The 25,171-nt window shown below is 39.9% G+C and overlaps 1 protein-coding gene across 4 annotated transcripts in view; it reads left to right on the plus strand.

Moving 5' to 3' along the window:
- Positions 1-25,171, plus strand: part of ERBB4 (erb-b2 receptor tyrosine kinase 4) — a 769,459-nt gene that overhangs the window by 383,415 nt on the left and 360,873 nt on the right. For all 4 annotated transcript variants that reach the window (XM_087706314.1, XM_087706322.1, XM_087706329.1 and 1 more), the window contains exon 3: positions 2,265-2,451. In XM_087706314.1, coding sequence (XP_087562440.1) covers positions 2,265-2,451 — 187 coding nt within the window. The remainder of the gene's footprint in view (positions 1-2,264; positions 2,452-25,171) is intronic.

Genomic DNA, 25,171 nt, shown 5'->3' on the forward strand with positions numbered 1-25,171 from the left:
TTAGAAAACCCAAGAGCAAAATCTAATATCTGTTTACTCAGAAATAAAACTCTCTGTGTCCAATTATATTTATTCCCCAGAAAGTGTTTCAGAATTGTATTCTAAAGCTTTCCTTAAAGAGGAAAAGTATAATACATACAATTATAGCAAGATCTCTTTTGCTCTAATTGCATTTTCTAGTTCATGAAATTCTCAAGATGGAAGAGTAATGCCTTTCTTCTAATAATGTTTGGCTTGGCAGCAATAGTATTTAAAATATGGTTTAACCGATCAAATCATTGAAAGCCTTATCCCCTTGAGTAGGGTTCTCGTACTATAGGTTGCACCCTCCGGGCTTATTGTGTCCAAACTTAAGCAGACACTCACACATCCCCACTCTACATGGACAAGATGTTATGGGTTAGTCCAGGTAATGAGAATGAGAACTTCTGGGTTGACATTCCATGCATACCGTCGGTGGAGCTGGATCTCAGATTACAGTAGCTGGTTTGGGATGAGTGGATTTATTGGGAAATGTGATTTATGACACAGAGTGAGAGGAGGAAAGGAACAGGGGCGAAGTTCAAAAGCTGATAGACAAAGCCAAATAAATGGCTGCGAATAAATCTTGCCTAATGAAGCTGTTAGTAAATCACTAGTTTCTGTATAAGAAACATTGGCTCTTATTATGTGCTCATTATAGCATCATTGGGAAACTTTACAGTATACTGGCAACAGTCCATCCAAATTAGGCTAGCACACCTAACGTTCAATCATTGTTGGAACTACTAAGAGTGACCACAATATCTATCATATCTATCTTTCTAACCGCAGAGGCACTTTCAACTTTTTGCTTACCCACCTACCACCTGCGTTTGTTGATAGCCCGTCTTTTCTCACTCTGCATCCAGCAATAATGTGCAGGGAAGGACAGCAGAATTGGCCAAGGTGAAGTCTGTATCTATTGGATTTTCTTTGTGGCACAGGAAGTTGCATGAAAGCATAGTAGCAGCATCTCTGACATATTTGGCCAGCAGGAAAATCTGTCTCTTGCTGCAAATGGAGGTACTGTGTTAGTCTGTCATGGCACAACCTCTATCAGTTGCAAATTGTGTTGGAACTCTAGACTCTAGGGCAGTGTTTCTCAACCTTGGCGACTTTAAGTCCTGTGGACTTCAACTCCCAGAATTCCTCAGCCAGCGAGAGGTTGAGAAACACTGCTCTAGAGCAAAAAAGAAAAAAAAACCTGAAGCTTTTCTTTGGGAAAACTCATTTTTCCTCCTTTCCCAAAAGCAAAACCTGGATGTGAGTATGTGCGTTTGTGAGAGAAAGCAGACTATTGATCTCTCTACTTCCTGGTACTAAGTTAGCATCCTAGTTGTTTTCCCTAGATTGATCACCTTTTTATCTGCAATTGAGGTGAATGAGGATACAATTGGGTGCCCCAAGGATGCTTGGCACCATTCTGGAATCTACTAGTTTCCAATCACTTTTTTACCTCCTCACCCCAAGAAATAAGTATGTCAGAACACATTGTGACAGGGTTCTTTTAGAACTTGGGTGTCAAACCTGATCGTGTCACGTGATGTATTGAGATGTATCATGACGGGGTTGGCCATGTGATGTATCTGGTCTGGGGGCCGCCAATTTGATACCCCTGTATGATCAAACAATTTTATTCATGGGGAAGAGGTTTTAGGAAAATTATAACCCCCACTCTATAACATTGTTTACCATCTTTGGGAGCAAATTTGGGGGCATGGAGTTAATAGTGAAGAAGTGAGCAGTTTAACTGCCTTGAGCAAAAATGTCTTACCTTTTTATTTTGGAATAAAGATCTGAAAACATGGATGCACGTAAAAACTATGTGCATTATTCATGCATGTTGTGTCTGTACTTGAAATTATTCTGCAGATGTTCCTTGAAGTGATATCAAAGTGCAAAGTGATGCCATATATAATTATGTGAGCAATACGAAATTATTTATTAAAAACATCTACCTTTGCTCTGGATCCTTGCTTTGTGTCCTCCTGCCATGGGAATGTGCAAGTACATGGGAGACAATGTGAGTCAAAGCCCTTTCTGAAGTTGCATTTCCTCCTTGCTTTTAAATATGAAGTGAATGCTGATTTTATGACTGCTTGTGATAGCTGGACTTTTATAAATTTCATCCACTTTTAAATAAGAATAAATAAGTGATTTGTGTATATTGTATGAAAAACCTTGGAAATTTATAAGCGAGTTGGGAATTCTTTAGTATACAATCAAATCTCTGTCTTTTTCAGTCCATCAGAGAAGTGACTGGCTATGTCTTGGTAGCGCTGAATCAGTTTGAATACCTTCCTTTGGAAAATCTGCGGATCATTCGTGGAACAAAACTATATGAAGACCGCTCTGCACTGGCCATCTTCCTCAATTACAAAAAAGATGGGAGTTTTGGACTGAGGCGGCTTGGGCTGAAGAATTTGACAGGTAAGAGAAAAACAAAAAGATTATAAGAGAAAAGCTTGATCCTATTAACCAGTGGTTTGCAGATCTTAGAAATAATATCAAAGGACCGGCCTGTTTTGATCTACAAAATGTAACAAAAGGGAAGAGAACAAATAAGCAAAACATCAGTTGTGTAACTTGCATTCTCCTTTTTGTTCTAAAGCATTTGATTTCTCAATCACAATTCTGACAGGTTGTAATTTGACAACAGTCAGCTGTCTATCGTATATCTAAATCTTTTTATCAGTGGTGAGGAATCTGTCACTCTAGAAACTGTCCAACTATGTCTCTAAGCATCTGTGCTCCTGGGCTGTGCTTCGGGACTCCTGGAAATAATAGTTTAATAACATCTGGAGGTTATCAATTTCCCTTCCCAACCCTTGTTATCATATTTATTACTGATATTGGAAGAAGCAACACAGTTGTGAGCTGCTGCATTATCAGTCGTATGTCACATGCTTGGCATAACCTGTATCAACACAGCAATGCCACAAAGCCTCTTATCTAGATATGTTCTAAAGAAATGGTCAGTATTTTTTACTCTCTTGGAAATTGATATCATTAAAAGCGTGGAACTGATTGTGTGTAGGACCAGATTGGCAGATATCTGGAATAATCAGTTACCACGCACACATATACTTCTACCTGCTATCCTGTTTAGAAATAGTGAATAGCTGCTGTATTCTGCTTAGTTGACAGACAGGCTTTAAGTCAAATGACAACATTCAAAGAATAAAGACCTTGCACGAGTAACAAACATAGTAACTCTGGGTCAGCTAGTGTAGATTGCATTGAAAGGCATGGACCCATTTTTTTAAAAATGCAGTTCCCCAGAGCCATCGTTTGACATGAGGTGGACATGCCCTCCAACTTCTGACCAATGTGCCTTTCTGTTATACCTTGAGATGCTTAGGCTAACTAGCTGGATGACCCTGATTTTCCTTTGAAACTAAAATTAGCCTAAAGCAAGTGAGCTGTTTGTACGTGCAATCACATGCTGATCCAGCTGACCAGAATGCTTAAACCAGTGTTTCTCAACCTTGGCGACTTTAAGTCCTGTGGACTTCAACTCCCAGAATCCCCCAGCCAGCAGAGCTGGCTGGGGGATTCTGGGAGTTGAAGTCCACAGGACTTAAAGTCGCCAAGGTTGAGAAGCACTGTCTTAAACATACTATGGTGGATGAGAGGAAGGCAGTGTTTGGCTAAGCAAGAGAAGGCACAAGAAGAGGAACCCGGAGGATTAGCCCTCCCTGTAAGAAAGGACTTTGGCGATTAGGGTTCCTTTGCATGGTACAACGAAGAGAAAAGGGAAGGGAGATAGGAAAATGCAAACTCAGACAAGGGATGGATAAATGAACAGGGGGGAGTTTTTCTCCCTGCGTGAAATAATTTAGTCTTCCACTGAACTAACTATAGGAAGATCCAGGACCAATGGAATGAAATACTTTTCACACAGTGTATTACCAGCAGTTATGGTGATGACAGCCAACTTGGATGCTTTTAGAAAAAGAACACAACAGGCTCATGGACAACCTAGCTACTAATATTAATGGCTGTTTTGCCCTCTTTTGAATCACAAGCTGCCTGCTTCAGACACTGGCTGATGGGAAGCAATATTATACTCCATCTCGGCTTGTGAGCAGCCCAGATGGATTCAGACGTTGAACTGGGTGGATCTATCATCTGATCCAGAAGGGATCTTTTTACGTCCTTGTGGCTTGAATCAATAGTCAACAGATTTATTTGACATTTGGGTCATTTTTTTCCCCACACACAAATATGTATTTTCTGGGTGTTTTTTTTTTTTTGTATTTTACTCTTATTCATAAAGCAAATATTTAAAAAAAAATGGTCACCAGGTTCATAGTTTTGAAGGAAATAATTAGGGCTCATCCTAATTAAAATTAATTAATTAAAAATAAGGAACAGTCTGCATCAATCACTATTTTAAAAAGGAAATAAAACTTGGTATCAGGAAGAATTCATTATACTCTTGAATAGCCCATTTCAACTAATAGCAAAACAACGTGTCATTTTGCAGTGAGGCCATTATGTTAAGAGCCATTGTGATGAAGTGGTTAGAATACAGTATTGCAAGCTAACTGCATTCCACTGCCAGGAGTTCAATCCTCACTGTTTCAGCCTTCTATCCTTCTGAGATCAGGAAAATGAGAACCCAGATTGTTGGGGGCAATGTGCTGACTCTGTAAACCACTTAGAGAGGGCTGTAAAACACTATGAAGAGGTATATAAGTCTAAGTGCCATTGCTGTTGCTATTCTAATTGGATTGAAATTTCCTTTTCATGTTTTTTTTAAAATAATATTAGGGCTATCAAGTTACAACTATTAAATGATTTGAGGGGGTTTTTGTTTGCTTGTTATTACTTTGATTGTCTTCTGGTTAAGTTGTCATTCTCTCTGTTCAATTCTGTGTATTTCTAGGTATAGGATTGACTGCAGCTGAGTTAATAAATATGAAAGCTAATAAAAGTTTGGCAGTCGAACTCAACAAAAGCAAGTGATAAGGAAGATTGGAAAATGGCTAGAGAAGCTATATGTGGGGATGTAATGGTCACTTCCTGAATAGTTGCTAACATCAAAGTGTATATTCTAAGAGCTGGCAATTGTACATTACGGGAGAAAGTCACTGTTTCCTGCTGAATAAGCAGAGGCTATTGCAAGCTTATAAGAAGTATATAAATTAACAGCTTCCAGGAAGCATAAGTGATTAAGCAAACAAACGGAGGAAGCTAATAGAAGATAGGAAGAGCTCCCTTTCAACTCCCAAACTCCCATTTTGAGAAAGTGTAGTGGATTAACTTGAGAGTTTAAAAGAAGAAGAAAAAAGAGCATCCTTGCTATATGTGATACCCTAAGAATTACAGTAGAAGTAAAGATCAGTGTATAGAATTCTGCAGTTTTGAATTGCAATGCTTGGACATATTTCAATTTGTCTACTCCTGCCTTAAAGGAACTTCATTCCTTTATTTGCAGTGAATACATTTTTGTCCTGGCATTTTAATAAATATCGGAGTATCTCATGAAATAAAATAAGAACTTAACCAGATCAAGTGAAGGAGATACTACAGTAGGAATTGCAACGAGCAATCCTTCATTAGGAAGAGAATTAAACAAAATAACAAATCCACTTAATAAAAGGTAAAGACACATAAAATATAGTTTGTAACCCCAGAACTTAGAAACAACTTTAAGATCTTTGCTGGGGAAAAAAAATATCAGACTCTTGGGCTAGGCCTTCAGAGGAAAGAAAACAAACATTGCTAAAACTAATACAAGAGATGAACCCTGAAGGGCAGAAGGGAGGCAGTTTCTCCGTGCAAGAAATCAAGTAGAGGAAATTGGTATTCAGTGCTACAGAAGCAGAAATGGGTTCTTGCTTGACCCAACAATTTGAGAAGTATCCTGTATGCCATAAGCATAGTCCATTCAAGTGATGGTTGCTGTGTCCCTGGGTCGTATGAATATCATTTGCAACCTTCCCAGCCGGCTTCCAATGATCAAAATCAACGGGGTAAATCAAATTTGAGTAATAACCATGTTATTTACTTAATAACACAGCAATAAAAGTCATAAAATTGATCACAGCACACTTAACAACTGCCTTAGTTAGCAGTGGGTGTTCCACTCCTAATTTTGGTTGTAGGTTGAGGACTACCTGTATGACTTCACAAAAATCTCACAAAAATCTTTGTAAAAACTGAAAAAACATAAGAGAATGTGGAAAGAAGGTCAACAAGATCAGGTACAGATGGGTTGCCTAAATCTGTGGAGTTGATATAGGAAATCCAGAGTTCAAAATGAGCAGAGGTTAGCAAAGGATAAGAACAACATTGAGTTCTTTAGATCTGTTCAAAAAACGATTGAGTAAAAGAACAACTACTTACTCAACTCCTGTTCGGATTCAGTCTTGAAAAGAGGGCATGTAGTCCAACAGGTAACTGTGAACATCAGGAAGAGATAAGGCTGCACTTGAGTCTGATAGAAAACATAGTCAGAGAATATTGTTTTTAATAAGTGAAATCACCAGGGCTGTTGCTTTTCTGGGGCTAAATAGATTGCTTACGGTTTGGCTGAATGTTTATATCTTGGGAAAAAAGGTGACAATGACTGGAGGATAAACCTCTCTATGAACACACGGGGGGAAAAGGGACAATTTACTGATACAGATTACTGTACTCAATATGCAGCTGAAAGCCAGGAAGATTATAAATGATTTCATACATTTGCAAGTATTGTGAAAACAATTTGGTGATAATCAAAAAGCAGCATAAATTCCTAATGAACAAATATTGCCAGGCAAACCTTATCTCATATTCTGATTGGATACCTTCCTTAGTACCTTACAGGAATATTGTACACATTCTCATTTCACCAAAGTATTTGATAAGACATCCCATGCCAACCTGATTAGCAAGCTAATTAGATGTGAATTACATGGCCTGACAATTAAATGGCCTGATAACTTATTTGAAAACCATACCTGAGAATGCTTATCAATGTTTCAGTGTAAAATGCTGAATACTTGACTGAGTAACTATCTTTGTGAAAAAGAAATTTGACTACTATAGGCGTTGATTACTAATTGAATAGAAGCCAGTGACGTAAAGCTTGTGTGTGGCTATAAGCAAACACATTGTTCTTGGTTGCATCAATAGAAGGTTTCCAAATCAGAGGAAGTAATTATTCCATTCAAGCACTGTGCCCTCTTTTTGGCACATAATTTGAAAAGGATTCACAGAAAACAGAAGAGGTTAAGAGAAGGGCATCAAAGATAAAAGAGGACTAGAAACAAATTCCTACAAAGACACATTGAAGGAAACGGAAAATGTTTAGCTTTGATAGCAGAAAAACTAAGGGATGGCATGGTGATATTATTCACATATCTGAAATAATGCTGTCCCATAGAAGACGGTGGCAACCAGCCTTTTTTCCTCTCAAAGAGCAAGACATGAAATAATGTTTTTTAAATTACAGGAAATCAGATTTGAACTGTGTATTAGGGCAAAAGACAACCTTAACATTAAGAACAGTTCAACAGTGTGGCCAGGAGTCCAGAGGTGATGAATGGGCTCAAGAACAGGCCAGATAACCATTTGTCTGAGTTACTTTTTACCATTCTGTTGTATTAATGTATGCTGATTCATTCAATTTCTGATGGAGACTAGCCTAAGAATATAGTAATACGTGGGGATATTATCACTAGGAACCAGATGTGATCTGGGGGTGTCTCTCTCTCTCTGACATACGCTCAGCACACTCTGGAGGCATTCTTGTTGTTGTCACCTTTGAGGGCAGGGTGTCAAATCTTGCCAAAGTAAATCCCCTTCCAGATGGGACTGAGAAAATGCTCTAAAGATTTTGGGGAATAACATATGGCATCATGATGAGGGCTTTATTAAGAATGAAATGATTTAATTGTATTGCTTTATAAATTTAAATCCAGTACTCTCTTTAAATTTGGCAGTGGCTTTCTCTAAACCCAGAATGTACACCATGGGTTAAGATTGCAGAAGGCCGAATTTGCAGCTATATAAATATGTAAGATATTTTTATTATTAGAATAATGAAACACAAAGGAAAAAAGGTGTCAAGGTTCCAAATAGCATCCAAACGTAAATCAGAGTCCAAGGCAAAGTTCCAATTTATGAAGAGAGCCATGTTGGCACATCTGGGAAAACCCAAAAGCTTCCCTGTTTTCCCCACCAGATGAAAGTTCAAGATCTTGCCCCCCACACCCACAAGCCCATCCCATGGTCCCATCTTCCACTGCCATGCTGGCAGCTTCCACCCATCCAGTTCTGGTCGGTTGCAGAGGTGCAGAGACAAAGGATGACCTTGGCTTTCTAGAAAGAATTTTGTTATGGCTACAAATCATCTAACTCGGTATAATCCCCCCTCCCATTTCCCCACTATAGAAAATGCATAGTAGAATAATAGAAAGTGTGGCAGGCCTGAGATCCTAAAGAGAAGATGGCGTACAGGCCTGACAAAAGGTCTACGTTAGATAGTGACAGCAGAATAAAACAAAAATAAACCACTACTAAATATAAATAAAATAAAATCCTGGAAAAAAATTCTAGTGACACATTCTTCCCTTTCACTTATTTCCATGACTGTTCCCCTTAACCTAGATATTTATATTTTGTATTGAACATAGAAGTTTATTGCTATTTCTATTTAAGTCCTTTCATCTGTTATTTTTTATTAGTCTCAGAAATTTCCCCCTAAAACATATTAAAAATGCCTACATCTGCATTGCTGTGTAAGATGTAATATAAGGAATCCCTGTTCAATTTTTGTTAACCTTCTATTATGGATAACAAATGGATCATTGAACATCAGTGTTCTCACTCAAGGCAAAATTATCTATCCTATCCTTCATATTACATGAAGACCTGGTTCTCCCGAGAAGGCTCTAATGCTGGGAAAAGTTGAAAGAAAGAAAAGGTGGATACACTCAGTTATAGAGGCAATGAATTCAGTATTAGAAAACCTAAAAGACCAGGGCAGAGATAGATATAGAAAATCTATCTAGATGGTGGCTAGGAGTCAAAAACTACTTGATGGCACACAATCAAATCTGTTACGGCTGTACAGTATACTGTAGATTTTATTATTGCTGTTTTGGTCTCCCATTTGGCAAAGGTTCCTCTTTTTCAATGTTATGTCAAAGCAGCTATCAGCATACACTATATAAACTATGAACCATAAGAGCTGTAGTGGCTCAGTGGTTAGAATAAAGTATTGCAGGCTAACTGTGACGACTGCCACCAGTTTGATCCTGACTGGCTGAAGGTTGACTCAGCCTTCCATCCTTCGGAGGTCAGTAAAATGAGGACCCGGATTGTTGGGGGGAATTTGCTGATTCTGTAAACCACTTAGAGAGGGCTGTAAAGCACTATGAAACAGTATATAAGTTTAGGGATATTTGCTTCTTCCAAGATTGGAATTTATCAGCTAAACTAGGAACATGTCCTCAAACACCTGTTCTAGCAAATATTTCAGGCATCAGAATAATTTTTATTAGAAGATACAGCAAAATTCCAACCAGAGGATGGGTGGGATGCAGGGCATCGGGGATGGGAGACCACACAGGATGGATCTCAGATATTTGAGTTGGATGGCTTGTAATGCCCCTGATGCAAAATAGTGCACCCTACAAGAAATGGTTTATCACCATGGCTTTGAGTGCGCTTACTTTGCTGCTGTAATTATCATCCTCATCTTCAACAAATTTGATTACAGCTTCAGTGGCCTTTTGTTCCCGTAAGAAAAGGTCATAAAATGGATATTCCCAATGATGAAGATTAGAAATAAATGTGTCAATATTTGAAGGCATCTCCTCAATTTTGATATTATTGGTTTTTCTAAGTACGCAAAGCATTAGTTTGGCACTTCCCAAATATAACCATGTTAGTTTGAGAGTTGTTAATCTTTTGACTAAAATCAAACTAAGCAGTTTTTATATAGTCTGTGTATACTTTTTGAAACTTTTAATAGGCACATTTCTTACATGTATATTGTTCCTACATAGCTTTACAATTTATTATAAAGTATATAACCTGTGTCCTGACTGATAGATTAATCCAAACAATATGAACTAGGCCATTTAGTTCCAAAATGCTACAGTAAATTCTCCAGCGTCCTCATACTTGAATGGGCCTAAAAGAAATATTGCAAGATGGTATCCCATCTATACTGAACGCCAGGCAGTAAATCACTGATTTCTAAGCACTTAACCCTTAGTTCAACTTTGTTAGCTTAACCTGGCAGCACACGCAAGTACTTGATTTAGTTAGATTTGGATTTTTAAGAAAGATAAGACATAAAGCCTTATGTACAGTTGATTTCATACTGCAGTGATGTCAGGGACTATATATATTTTCTCAAAAATCTGAACTATAGAGATCTTCCTCTTTCCATCCTTCCAAAGTAATACATAGTTGGTGTGTTATTTGGTGGCCTTAGGCAGTTGTGATATTGTAAGTCTAGCTGGGAACTGCTAGTTCTCTCTTCACCAGCTTATACATATATTCCTCTTTTCTTTTCTTTTTTGCAAGCTTGCTATTTTGTTGGGGAAAAATAAATCTCTGATGGATTTCTTTCATCCTTAGTTTTCCCTGACTCCTCATACGCAGAGGTTTTACATAGGTTTTTAATACATTATGCCAGCAACTACAATTGTATCACCCAAAACAGAGAATTGTCTGGTTTGTTTAAAATTTCAATTTGAACTTGTGAGATTTAAGTACTATAACTAAGCTCTGTAACAATCGGGGGGGGGGGGGGTGTTCCATTGCTCCCTTGCTAAGGCAGTAGAATGTTTTAGATCATCATCATAAACATGCCAAGAGTAAGCCCAAGTATGGGATATTCGGGAAGAAGAGTTAGTTTTAGTGCCCTCGTGCAAATTCTGTTGGCAAATGACTGGAGATTCTCAGTCATCTGGGTCATAATTGTCCCAAAGGTGGTTTTTTCCAAAAGACAACTGGACTTTCATAGTTTTATGCTACTGTAGTTCAGTTGCCTTTTGGGAAAAGCACCTTTGAGACATGCTGATGGCATGTTTCAAAGGGGCTCTGTTCTCCCAGTTAAACCCAGGAACAACTTCCACAGCTGTGCCATTCTGGAACAGATTTAAATAATCTTCCCCCATTCGTTTCATTTGGCAGCAGAAGATTCTGTTCTCCTGAGAAAATGGGTCTTCCCCCCCCTCTCTCTCCAGACAGGCTTTTGGAAGGAGCAGACAATTGGCCACACTTGCAAAGGCCAACACCAGCTTTATATTTTGAGTCCCTAATGTTGGAATGAGACTTGATTAATAGAGGATTCTAAAAAGAACACACTTGTATAGGTATCCTGTACAATTTAGGGTCATTTCACAGAAGGTCTATAATTTTTTTCTCAGTTGCAAAAATACTTCTTATAAGTAATAAGAGAAAAAAGCCTCAGCCAACGTGTATTAAGCATTTTTAATACTTAAAACTTTGAATATTAAATGTAAGCATTTATTAAAATGGCTAGATGTCCCATTTCTGCCACTGAGGCTTCTGATTTAGGAAGCCCAAAATAAATTTCTTGATTCAATCTCTCTTGACCCCAACATGTCTGTCTGTCTGTCTGTCTGTCTGTCTGTCTAATGGTGATGCTGGAATAGGCAGGCTGCTGAGATTTCAGCCCTGTGTTGAGATGGGAGTAATATTTGAAGATGGATCTTCCTGTCTTTCTCTCTCTTATCTACCCTGAGACCATAGGATTGCAACCTTGGGCTGTTGATTAGAATTCATAGGATTATTTGGTTAAATAAATATTAATCAGATGATGTTCTTACTCTACAGACACAGCACAAACGCAGAGAAAGTGCAATAAATTAGGCTGCCGCTTCTCTTAGCTGGGTCAGTGTTGGGAGGTCTCTGGTGGCCTTGCTCAGTGTGCCTTGAAAGCGGTATTTTCAGAATGTGCAAAAGGCCTCCTCTGAGTAAAAGACTCCCTGTATCTGATTCCCCTGCTTCTTCATTATAAATGACCTTGTAGAAAACAGAACTGGAGCTGTCTCGAAAAAAAGGTTGACCGAACCGGGCAACAACTCCCCCCCCCCCGCCCTGCCTTATGTGGTCTACTTCTTATTCAAATGATGGAAGATCTCCATTATAATATAACTCACTAATGCCATATTCACTTAGGAGGTGTCCCATATTTGCGTACAAGTAAAGAAGAATATTAAAGCAGAGACCAGTTCCCATCAATTATGCATATGAGAATAAGTAATGCTGCTCAGTTATTGCTAAATCTTATGGGTTCCAAGATGTAATATCTTTGATTAAGCTTCTGTAAAACCATAAATCTTAGCAAAGAGTTTCCTGTTCTAAATAAGGCTGGGCCTTAGAGAAACTTCATCCACACCCTGAATGCTATTAATAGAGACTTGAACTCTCCTAATTCTTTGAGGGTTCCCCCCCCCCCCGTGGCCTAACAGATCCCCCACCCTCAAAACCCACCTCTCCAGCTTCTCAGGATATATCGGAATTTCTGCCAGTGATATTTTTCAGTTTATGTTATTATTCTGAATTACCTGAAAATAACCTTTTCTCCCCCTTTTTGTTAGTTTCTTCACCGTCTCTCCGTACTGTTCTTGCTGTCTAAGCTTCCTGATTTTAAGAAGCTAGAATAGAAGAGTTATCCTGTGACAATTTCAGCTTAATTTCAACTTTAATGGAACAGGAGACCAAAGTGACTTCCAGAGAGAGATTAGGGCTACTATGCCTGGACTGAATAAGTTCAAATGATCAGAAACCTCTCACTCTTTGCTGCCATCTTGTGGCTACTTGGATTTTTGTAGCTTCAAAGGCCTCAACGAGATACAATGTCTTTGTCTATTTATTTACTACTTCTAAACATCCAAAATATTTAATACTATGCATATATGCCATATGTGTATGTACATATAACATAGTACAGAGTGTGTATAGGCACACAAAAAGATACATTATCATATATCTATATGATAATGTCTCTCTGTGTGTGTGTGGTGTGTGTGTGTGTGTGTGTGTGTGTATTTAAAGTCACATTTTTATCATATTTATCAGCACAAATACAACATGTGTGTGTGTGTGTGTGTGTGTGTGTGTGTTGTATTTGTGCTGATAAATAAATAAAGGGAGACTAGTATAGATCTATTTCAAGCTATTTAGCTCTCATCAGCTAGCCATACCCTTACTGGGATTCGAACCAGTAAGAGTATGGCTAGCTGATGAGAGCTAAATAGCTTGAAATAGATCTATACTAGTCTCCCTTTATTTATTTATCAGCACAAATACAACACAAATATAACAAAGGCAACAGTAAAAATATTGGGTTTCTGTCATGATGGACTCTGATGATGAGCCGATTGACAGATAATGGAAGCAGTAGACTTCCTCCCATAATTGGGGCATACCAGGGGTTGTGACACCATATATATATATATATATATATATATATATATATATATATGTATATGTATATGTATATGTATATGTATATGTATATGTATATGTATATGTATATGTATATGTATATGTATATGTATATGTATATGTATATGTATATGTATATGTATATGTATATGTATATGTATATGTATATGTATATGTATATGTATATGTATATGTATATGTATATGTATATGTATATGTATATGTATATGTATATGTATATGTATATGTATATGTATATGTATATGTATATGTATATGTATATGTATAATTTCTTTCTCTCTTTCCCCCCTTTCTCTCTTCCCACTCCCTCTCTGTTTCTCTCACTTTCCCACCCTCCCTCCCTCCCTTTCTCTCTTTCCATCCTCCCTCTCTTTCTCTTTCCCCTCTCTTTCTCTTTCTCCCTTCCTCCTTTTCTCTTTCCCTCCCTCTCTCCCCTCTCTTTCTCTCTCTTTCTCGTCCCTCTCTTTCTCTTTTCCTCCTTCCCTCCTTTTCTCTTACCCTTCCTCTTTCTCTCTCTTTCCCTATCTCTCTCTTCCGCCTCCCCCTCTGTCTCTTTCTTCCATTTTCCCACCCTCCCTTTCTCTCTTTCCATTCCCCCTCTCTTTCTCTTTCTCCTCTCTTTCTCTTTCCCCCTTCCTTTCTTTCTCTTTCCCTCCCTTCCCTCTCTTTCTCTCGCTTTCTCTTCCCCCTCTCTTTCTCTCTTTCCCCTTCCTCCCTCTTTCTCTCTTGCCCTCTCTTCCTCCCTTCTTCTCTCTTCCCCCTTCTTCTGTCTTTCTCTCTCTTTCCTCCCTCCCCTCTCTTTCTCTCTCTCTCTCTCTCTTCCCCACTCTTTCTCCCCACCCCCTTTATCGCCTGTCTCTTTAAATGTGCCTCTTTGTCTCAATGGCCCAAGCAGGACAAATGGGAAAAGATTGGTGTGTATCTGTGTGTGTGTGGGGGGGAAATAAGGTAAGGAGGAGAAACAGAGGCACCTCGGCTCATATGATAGCTTTTCCAGCAGAGGTTCCTGTGTTGGGATGCCCAGCTGAGTGACAAAGAGGCATGATTTAAAGAGACAGGCCAGCCGGTTTGGGGGAGGGAAGTGGCTTCTCCTTCCTCATGGGCTCCAGGAGGAGGAGGAGGGAATCCTATCTCCCTTGTTGGGAAGATCCCTCTCTCTCTGTTTCTCATCTCACTCTTTCTCCACCCCACTTTCTCTCTCTCATTCTCTCTCCCTCGCTTTCTCTCTGTCATTCTTTCTTTCTCCATCTCTCTCTGTTTCTCATCTCTCTCTTTCTACTTCCTCTCTCATGTGTGTGTGTGTGTGTGTGTGTGTGTGTGTGTGTGTGCTCCTGATAGAGGACAACTGCTTTCCTCTTTCTCCCCCTCTCTCTCTCTCTCTCTCTCTCTCTCTCTCTCTCTCTCTCTCTCTCTCTGTCTCGTGTGTGTGTGTGAGTGTGTGTGTGCATGTGTGCGTGTGCAAGCCTGATAGAGGACAGAGCCACCCACTTCCGTGGCAGAGGAAAGGGTTTGAGAACGCCACCATCACAACTGCCCCTTCCTCTCCCCCCGCCCTCTTGTTGCAGTCACGACCCCTTCTTCTTTCCCCCTCCCCCATGAGCAGCCCCCGCAGGGCTCGGGACTTCCCCCCCATCTCTTTCCCAAGGCTTTAACGGAGGGGAAGCCAAAGCCACCCAATATGTGCATGGGGGGCCCCGCCCCCTCATCTCCCCTTGGTTTTCCTGCACCCCTTTTCACTTTGAAAAGGACTTTGGACACCCGCTGAGGAGTAACTGCGGCCCTTCTCTCACTCCACCCCAACCTCCCTCCGCACCAGGAGGCTGAAGTTGGGAATTCCCCCCCCCCAATCTCAATTTACACGGGAAAAGACCCGAATACAACAAGACCAGCATACCTACACCCGTGAAAATCTACGAAAACAAACACACACACAGAGTTACATTAGGACTGCACCCTGACTAGGAATGCAATGGGACAGAGGAGTTTTGGAGAAGATAGGTGGCTTCACACAGGCTTCACCTATCAATCAATTCTTTTTCAAAGCAAGCATACTGTTTCTAGGACTGTGCTGCTGTCCTTCGCAGTTTCAATATTCTCCTGGGAAAATGTGTACAGGCAGCCTTTGAGTTAACAGTCCCAGTTGGGCCTGGCAACTCTTTTGCTAAGGGACACTATAGTTGAAGGAGACACTGTGTCTGTCAGCCTCTGCTTTGCTGCTGCTTCGGCTGCCATTGAAACGGGGAGAGGGGGCATTGGTATTTGGGAGGGGAATACTAATTGTGCTGGAGGAAGATTCTGGAGTTTCTGCTGCCTGTCTTACTGCGCATGCGGAGGAGGTTTCCCGCCAAGGCCAACGGCACCGACATTCCATCTCAGTGATGCCTTTCGACGTTATCTCGCACCTGACACTTGGGAGAATTATGATTGGACTGTAACTGGGATGCCAAGGGGTGGGGAATGGGTTATTCTATATATCATTTGCTTTCGCGCCTAAATAATCAGTCTTCGCTTTGCTACGCTTCTGATCATTTATAATTAGTAAAAGTACACTTGATTTCTATCAATGGAGTCTTGTGGTTTCCTTTCCTGATTATCCAATGAAGGAGTGCTGACAGTGTCCCTGTGATGGACTTACGACCTCATTTCCACTGTGGTTGTTAAGTAAGACTTCATAGGACCATGACTTGCTCGTTCCTGCTGAAAGCACAAATGATGGCAAGCATATGATTGTGTGATACTGGGACTTTGCCAACCAGTTGCGGTATCCTAATCGTAATCACGTGACCATAGACATGCAACAGTCATAGTGTGAGGACTAGACATGGCTACTTTTTCAGCATCATTCTTAACTTCAAATGGTCACTAAACAGGGCAGCTATTTAACTAAATATCCATATTTAGTTAAAGAATTTGCCTTGTTTTCATTACAAAGGCCAATGCAGTGATTCAGTTTCAAGCTGCAAAGGTGCATTTGTGGCGACGAGGCCAGGCTTTCTTTTCTCTTTTTTTTGGCAATAATTTTATTAAGAATTACTGTATGTTAAAGAGATAAAACTAGTACAAGAATATAATACATTTCGAAAAAAGAAAAATTAAAAAATAACAACTTATCGCTGCATTTTAAAATATAACCAAATGCATCTTCATTCTATACTCCGGCACATTTTTATTAACTAATCTCTAAACCTTCAGCTTTCATTAATTGACGAAGATGCAGTAAAAATTAATAGAAGTGCCCAACATTGTAAGTATATAATCCCCCTTTCCATTTAATCTAAATCCCCTCATCCCTCTCTTTAATAATCCAAATATAATCCCAATTAACAAGCATTATTAAAAAAAACCTATTAAACACTACTACAAATAGTAAACCCTTATTTACATAAGGCTACTAGACCTGCTAAATAAGATATATTACAAAGCCATAAGCCATGGATCCCAGAGCATTGACAGACAATCAGGATGGAAGAGCTAACTGAGAGGGGATAAGAAATGAAGAAGCAAGGAAGAAATGGTAAACATCCTTATGACACTTTTTTTATAGCAATAGCAGTTAGACTTATATACCGCTTCATAGGGCTTTCGGCCCTCTCTAAGCAGTTTACAGAGTCAGCATATCGCCCCCACAGTCTGGGTCCTCATTTCACCCACCTCGGAAGGATGGAAGGCTGAGTCAACCCTGAGCCGGTGAGATTTGAACCACTGAACTGCTGATCTAGCAGTCAGCTGAAGTAGCCTGCAGTGCTGCATTTAACCACCGCGCCACCTCGGCTCTTAGTTACTTCCTTTGCCTCATCCCCTATCCCTATTCTGCCGCCCTTAAAGCATTTTGCACACTGGAATTTAAAAAAAAACTAATTCCATAAATCCAAGCATGCCTGGGAAGGTTGTAGCCACCTGAATTTTTAGCAGTGAGGCAAAATAAGGAGCTAAACTTTTGAAAGCAACAGTTGTGTCTTAGTGATCAAATAGCCCAGATCCGTGACTAGGATGCACAAACCTGACTCTCTGCAGGGACTCAATATAGCTGGGCAAGACTCTGAAGGTGTGAAAGAACTGGGAGGGCCAGAGAGAGAGATACCATTATACATCTCTAATAAAGGAGTTTGGGAATTTAGAGACAGTGGTTTGAATCATTTCCAGAGGAAGGCACGCACTATTCATTTTAAATTAGGTTTAAACCATTATCAGAGGGATGGATTTAATATTATATTAATATTATGAGTTTTGTGCTGCCTTCTCTGGCATCCTGTTAACCAAAGTGTCTAGACCAGTGTTTCTCAACCTTGGTGACTTTAAGTCCTGTGGACTTCAACTCCCACAGCTGGCTGGGGGATTCTGGGAGTTGAAGTCCACAGGACTTAAAGTCACCAAGGTTGAGAAACACTGGTCTAGAACTTGTCCAAAGCTTGCAAAAGCAAAACTGTGCCCATCATGATAGAAAGTTCCAGCTCTTTTATCCTTCAGCCTATGAAAAATTACAGACCTGGACAGGTAATATATATCTCTAATATCCAGCAGACAAGTCCAACTCTCCTTAAAAGCCTTGATCTTGAGCCAGCATATTTCATGATTTTTTTGTGCAGGGATTATGTTGGACTTTCTCTCTGTCTGCCATTTCATCCAATCACTCCAGGACTTTTGTACAACATTGTTAATACGGGCTAATTGTTTCTAAATCAGGAGGTCTAGGGAAGCCTTGCTGTGAGATACACAGGGAGCCTCAGGAATATATTCATTCTGGCTGTGGGAGGGTAGGAGCCAGAGGTGGGTTCCTACCAGTTCGCACCTATTGGGTAGAACCGCTTCGTCAAATCTATTGAACCGGTTAGAAGAGCTTCCACCAGTGGACCCGGAAAGCAGGCCACACCTACAGAAGAGGTTCCAAGATTTTTTGAAACCCACCACTGGTCCTTGGATATGATTATTCTACACTACCATGCTCCTATTTATAAAACTCAGAGCCTCTGTGAAAGGTAAGGATGACTACTGCGTTTGTGGTGCAATCAGAACATTGTGGGTGTTGAAGTTGTTTTAACGCAAACCAAAGATGCCTTTTAAAAAACAAGTTGACATCCTATTCTTATGCATGCCAGTGCTGTGTGTTAGGTGATTTAAGGTGGTTCTGACAAGTGTCGTCGGCATCTTCATATCCGGTCACATGGGCGGCAAGCCACTCCCATCCAGTCACATGGGCGGCAAGCCACTCCCACAAAGGAGGCCACACCCACAGAGTAGGTTGGAACAATTTTTGAAACCCACCACTGGTAGGAGTTACAGTTCAACACATCTGCAGGACATAGATTTGAAAGGTCTAGAATGCACCAATTGTCAACTAATTTTAATAAATCAAATTTCTAAATATATACATATATTTGTGACTTCAAATATAATTTTAGCCCATTTGTGATGTTCCCTTGATGACTGTGAAATCATCTCATAATAAATTGTACTTGCCGTGATTTGGGTTATGGCTTGGTTTTGCTTTGCGTTTCTGTTAAAATGCCCGTTTTATTGCTCGACTGCCTGGTGGTCAAATAATTTGTTTTGTCTCCCTGCAGTCATACGCATCTACTGAGAAGAAAGCTTGACTGGGTTTAGTGGGGCTTGATTTTAGGGAATTGGGATGGGGGGGGGGGAAATCTAATTTCAATATGTTATTGATAAATTCAAGAAGAATGAAAGCAGTTAGAACTCTGCTCAATGATACATTGAGCAAAACCAAACCTGGGCTGCAAAAAGCTAGATGAGTAAGAGGATTGAGGATTCCGTCTGCCTGTCTGTCCATCAGCAGGATAACTTGGAAAACAGAATTGGTGTGAAGAGAAAAACCTTCAACAGAAAGAGTAACTTGAAAACTGGGAAACAGTTTCCCAGGGCAGCAGTTGGGAATGCTGCTGTCACTTGGCTGAGAGTGGGAATCTAGGCAGCCCACCCTCAATACCCCAGAAGCACAAAAACACACAGCAATTCCTTCCCACATACAGGGGCCGCACGTATACTCCATCTGTCTAGACCAGTGGTTCTTAACCTGGGTTCGATCGAACACCAGGGGTTCGGTGAGTCAGTCTCGTGGGTTCGGCCGAGGTCAGTGGTTTTGTTCTTTGTTCTTAATGGTTTTGTTCTTTAATGGTTTTGTTCATTTTGTGCGCCTATGTATAAAAATATACCTATGTATAAATATATACCTAAATATATACCTATGTTTTGAATTTGAAAAAAATCATATTTTATTTTTCCAATTAGGAAGGGTTCAGTGAATGTGCATATGAAACTCGTGGGGGTAAGTACCTCCAACAAGGTTAAGAACCACTGGTCTAGACATTCTCACATACAAAAAGCACAAATATACTCACCGTGATTTCACCTACACACACATAAACTCAGATAGTACATGCACATAAGCTGTTTAAATCTTGAGGAGGAAGTGTGCACAAATACATACACAAATATAGACACAGCAATTTTGCAGAAGGAAATCCAGGGGTCTCCTAAGGCTGATGAAGGGCTTGAAGGCATTTACAAAGACATATATATATATAAGATATATTTTTTTACAACCCCTGGTATGCCCAAATATGGGAGGAAGATCACTTCTTCCATTCTCTGTCCTTCGGCTCGTCACAAGAGACCATCCAGACAGAAACCCAATATTTTTACTGTTGCCAAATACAACATACATACATACATACATACATACATACATACATACATACATACATACATACATACATACATATTTCCCCCTCCCCCATTGTTAATGAAAGGATTAGGACCATTTGCATGAAGTTGTCATTCAGTGGGAGCTTCATCTTGTCTCAAATGACAACCACTGTATCAGAAGCCAAACCATAGGGAAACTGGCACAGATTGCTGTGTGAAATGGGACCTCTTTGGGATGCAGCATCACTTCAGAGCTTTGAATAATAATAATAATGAAAGCACCAAAAGTCAATCTGAAAAGCTGCAACGCGCTGGCTCAGTATGTTTTGACAACAGAGGTTTTTTTTCTTTCCCAATATTTGCATTCTAGGAAACTAAATAACAAACCTCTATAATCTTCCATTTAAACAAATAGTCCAGGAATAAGCAGAACTTCAAAGCTGGAATTTAGTTAGATTAGCAATATTGTTGTACTTGTGAAAAAAATATCTCGGACTAATAACTAATTACAAGCTGAATCTAAATGAGCTGTGTTTGTCCAGACTCTTTGTAAAAGCCTCCAAAGTTGGAGCAGTCATTCTAATTGTTCTCACCATTAGGAAATTGCACCTTAATTCCAGGTTGCTTCGCTCCTTGGTTAGTTTCCATCCATTGCTTCTTCTCTTGCCTTCTGGTGCTTTAGAAAATAGGTTGACCCCCTCTTCTTTATGGCAGCCGCTTAGATACGGGAACATCGCTATCATGTCACCACTAGTCCTTCTTTTGATTAAACTAGGCATAACCAATTGTTGTAATTCTTCTTCATATGTTTTAGCCTTCAGTCTCCTAAACATCTTTGTTGCTCTTTGCATTCTTTCTCGTCTTAACATCTTTTCTATATTGTGGAGACCAAGACATTATAAAGTGGTATTGATATTTTGTGTGATATATTTCTCATGCATACAAGTCATACAATCTAGGGCTGGTAGGGACCTTGGAGGTCTTCTAGTCCAGCCTCCTGCTCAAGCAGGAGAACCTGTACTATTTCAGATAAGTGATTGCCTAGTCTCTTCTTAAAAACCTCCCGTGATGGAAGGCCCACGATTTCTGGAGGCAACTTCTGTTCCACTGGTTAATTATCTTCACTGTTAGGAAGTTTCTCCTTAATTTCAGGTTGCTTCTCTTTTTGATTAGTTTCCATCCATTGTTTCTTGTCCTGCCCTCTGATACTTTGTAAAATAATTTGACCCCCTTTTCTTTGTGGCAGCCCCTCGAGTACTGGAATACTGCTATCATGTCACCCCTAATTCTTCTTTTCTTTAGACTAGCCAAACTCAAATCCTGCAGCCGTTCTTCATATGTTTTAGTCTCCAGGCCTTCGATCATCTTAGTTGCTCTTCTCTGAACTTCTCCCGAAGTCTCAACATCTTTTTTGTAGTACGGTGACCAAAATCGGTAGCAGTATTCCAGGTGTGGCCTTACTGGGGTTTTATAAAGAGGTACTAATACTTCACGTGATCTTGATTCTATGCCTGTGTTTATACAATCCAGGATTGCATTGGCTTTCTTGGATGCTGCTGGCTCATATTCAAGTGATCCTCCACTAGGACTCCAAGGTCCCTCTCACAGTTACTGTTTTTGAGCCAGGCCTCACCTAATCTGCACTTATGCCTTTGATTTTTTTCCCCTTGCCTAAATGTAAAACTTTGCTCTTTTCCATATTAAAATTCATTTTGTTGGATAGGGCCCATTGTTCAAGTTTGTTTGTTTTTTGGATCCTGAGCTTTTCTTCCGGGGTGTTGCTATTCCTGACAGTTTAGAGTCATCTGCAAATTTCATGAGTTGCCCTTCTATTCCCTGATCTGTCATTCTCTGTTAATGCATCTGCCTTCTATGAGGACACTGCTGGCTTATATTTAAGTGATTCTCCACTAGGATTCCAAGATCCCTCTTGCAGTTACTGCTTCTGAGCCAGGTATCACCTATTCTATACTTATGCATTTGTTTTTTTTCTTGCCTAGATGTAAAACCTTACTTTTCTCACTATTGAATTTTGTTTTCATCGTACATCACTGTTCTGGCCCCCACTTAGCCTGTTCCAAAACTACAGTCACACAAAGCTTGCCAAAAGAAAGCCTTTATCAGTCCTGGCTCACGCTGGCTGTGAGCCCAAAATAAACATAAATAAAGTCTCTGGCAAAAAGGTTACGCAGCAGAATGCAGAAACAAAGAGCTATTACAGCCACACCAGTTTTGCAGAAAGAAAGCAAATCACTTCTCCAAGTGTCTCTTTGAATCAGGGTTACAGAAAGCAAATCACTTATCCAAGTGCCTCTCTCACAAACAAACCACGACCGATGAACGACGAACCACGAACGAATGAACGTTGACTTCTGCAACCAGGGCGTGGCACCATCAGTCCTTTTATCTCCAGAAAACAACACTAGCGAGCAACAGCTGGAGCAATATTCCTGCATCCAGACTCAACTCACAGCAAACTTCTGCTGAGTTACAACACATCACCATTCCCCTTTATTGTGCTTTGGTCTGTTCTGAGCACCACACATTAGGAAGGATTCAGATAAAATTAAAACAAGGCCAAAAATGATGAGCAAAGGGGACAAAAAATGAACTCTAGGAAGACAAATTGAAGGAGCTGAATACCTTTAGCATGAAAAAGAATTCAACGGGGACAAGGTTATGCTAGCACACTGCAAATCTTTCAAGGGATATCATCCCCTAGAAGGTAGCCAGATTTATTCTCCTTTGTTTCGAGTGCAGAACCTAGAACAGTGTTTCTCAACCTTGACAACTTGAAGTCCTGTGGACTTCAAGTTGTCAAGGTTGAGAAACACTGACTTAGAGTAATGGATTTAACTTAGAGGGAGTCAGATTTTCATTGACTAGAGCAAAAACATTTCTAATAATATGTACAAGATTGAGGATGGAAAGAAGAGGCTGGCTTCCTTTTGTTGAAAATTAGGGATGTTTGAATTTGGATTGGTGTATTAAATATTGGAGTCACTCCAGTTCCTAAATTCCTTTAACGTATCTGGGATATGGATTTTGGAACCAGTTTGAGTGTCTACACTGTATCAGTTCTTCACAAATGGGCATGTGCCCTCACCTTATCTCTCTTCATTTCTAATTCTGAAATTTCATCAGGTTTTCCCCGTGGTTGGATGCTCTGCAGTTCTGTGGGGACACAGAAGATTGTAAGCTGCCCAGAGTTACCCTGTGATAGCAATAGCAGTTCGACTTATATACCGCTTCCTAGGGCTTTCAGCCCTCTCTAAGTGGTTTACAGAGTCAGCATATTGCCCCCAACAACAATCCGGGTCCTCATTTTACCCACCTCGGAAGGATGGAAGGCTGAGTCAACCTTGAGCCTTGGATGGATAGATAATAGATAAGATAGATATAGAAGATAGATAGTTAGAAGATAGATAGATAGATAGATAGCAATAGCATAGCAATAGCATAGCAATAGCATAGCAATAACAGTTAGACTTGGAACTTTAAGGATCGTTTTGCCTTGGACTCTGATTTAATTCTACATGATACTTGGAACGCTGACACTATCATCATAGCAATAGCAGTTAGACTTATATAGCACTTCATAGGGCTTTCAGCCCTCTCTAAGCAGTTTACAGAGTCAGCATATCGCCCCCACAGTCTGGGTCCTCATTTCACCCACCTCGGAAGGATGGAAGACTGAGTGAACCTTGAGCCGGTGAGATTTGAACCGCTGAACTGCAGATAACAGTCAGCTGAAGTGGCCTGCAGTACTGCACCCTAACCACTACGCCACCTCGGCTCTGATAAGATGGACAGCCAATAAATAAATCAAATAAAAACAAATAAAACATGTTCTGCAGTGCTTTTGTACATTTTGAATCTCTTAAGTCATTTGCTCATCAAGTCATCTGACAGAGCCAGGTCTTAAGGTTCTTATGGAACATCAGGAGGAGGGTGGGAATCAACCTCACCTCAGGGGGCAAAATGTTCCAGAGGGCAGGAGTGACATCAGATAAAGCTTTCTCCTGAAGTCTGCCAACTGAATTTCCTTGGCTGTTATCCGTAGGGGTGGGTCAGTCCCATCTTTATCCCATCTGAAAGAACTAATCTAGCAGAGAGCAAAGGCTTCTCTCTCACTTCTGTCTGACCAGCACCCTGAAATATCTTTCCAGATTACCCAACTTTGTATTATCATTTCTTTTATCCACCCTACCTATGGTTTAGGTTTAGCACAATTGTTTGTGAATACCACTGCTGTCTTTATGACGTATTTTATGTAATTTCGTTGCATTTCATATCTTTTTTTTTAAAGTTTTTATTAACAATAATTACAGGTGTATGTATTTTATTGTTATGCTGTTTGGCCTAAAGACCATAATTAAGGAGAGATTGATTGAAAAGTGCATTGCTTCCATTTAGTGTGCCTTTTACCTCTGAATTTATGCTAAAACACGGAATTTGCATGGGGATATTATTATAAAGGGAGAAAAGGTATGCAGAGCACTTCAGAAATAAACCGTACCAAAAAACCTGATGAGCAATATAAAGCAGATGTCCACAGTTAAGAATAAATTAAAAGGTTTTGAAGTTCTTTTTTTCAAAGCAAAGATATTTTCCTATGAATGTGAACAGAAAACAGTAGCAATTACTTCTGGGATTCTCTAGCAATTAGCAACTAATGTTTTCTCTGTCTCATTTATTTATTTATAAATATTTGTGGGATCCACAACAGTTTTTCCACAGTAAATTAACTTATTGCTTAGGAATGATAAAGATGGACAGAAGACCAGCAATTCATTTCTATTTACCTCTTGGTAATATGAGGCGCTTTCATGGTGTCATGAGGAGGGTGCCTGGAGGCAGGGCCTGAATGAACAAAGCAGAACAAGCTGGAGGCCTTTTTATTTGATGTTCTGGAATTGCTGTAGGGGGTGACTCCTCTGAAACTCTCTTCCTCTCTCCAGTATGCTAAAACACAAATGCATTCATTTCCCTTTTCAGTAAAAAGTTAAGATAAGCATCTGTCCAGCTAACTAGTATGAAA

The sequence above is a fragment of the Thamnophis sirtalis genome, unplaced genomic scaffold, assembly GCF_051295495.1.
Source record: "Thamnophis sirtalis isolate CommonGarterSnake01/CBP01778 unplaced genomic scaffold, rThaSir2_p1.2 scaffold_1, whole genome shotgun sequence".
Taxonomy (NCBI): Eukaryota; Metazoa; Chordata; class Lepidosauria; order Squamata; family Natricidae; genus Thamnophis; species Thamnophis sirtalis.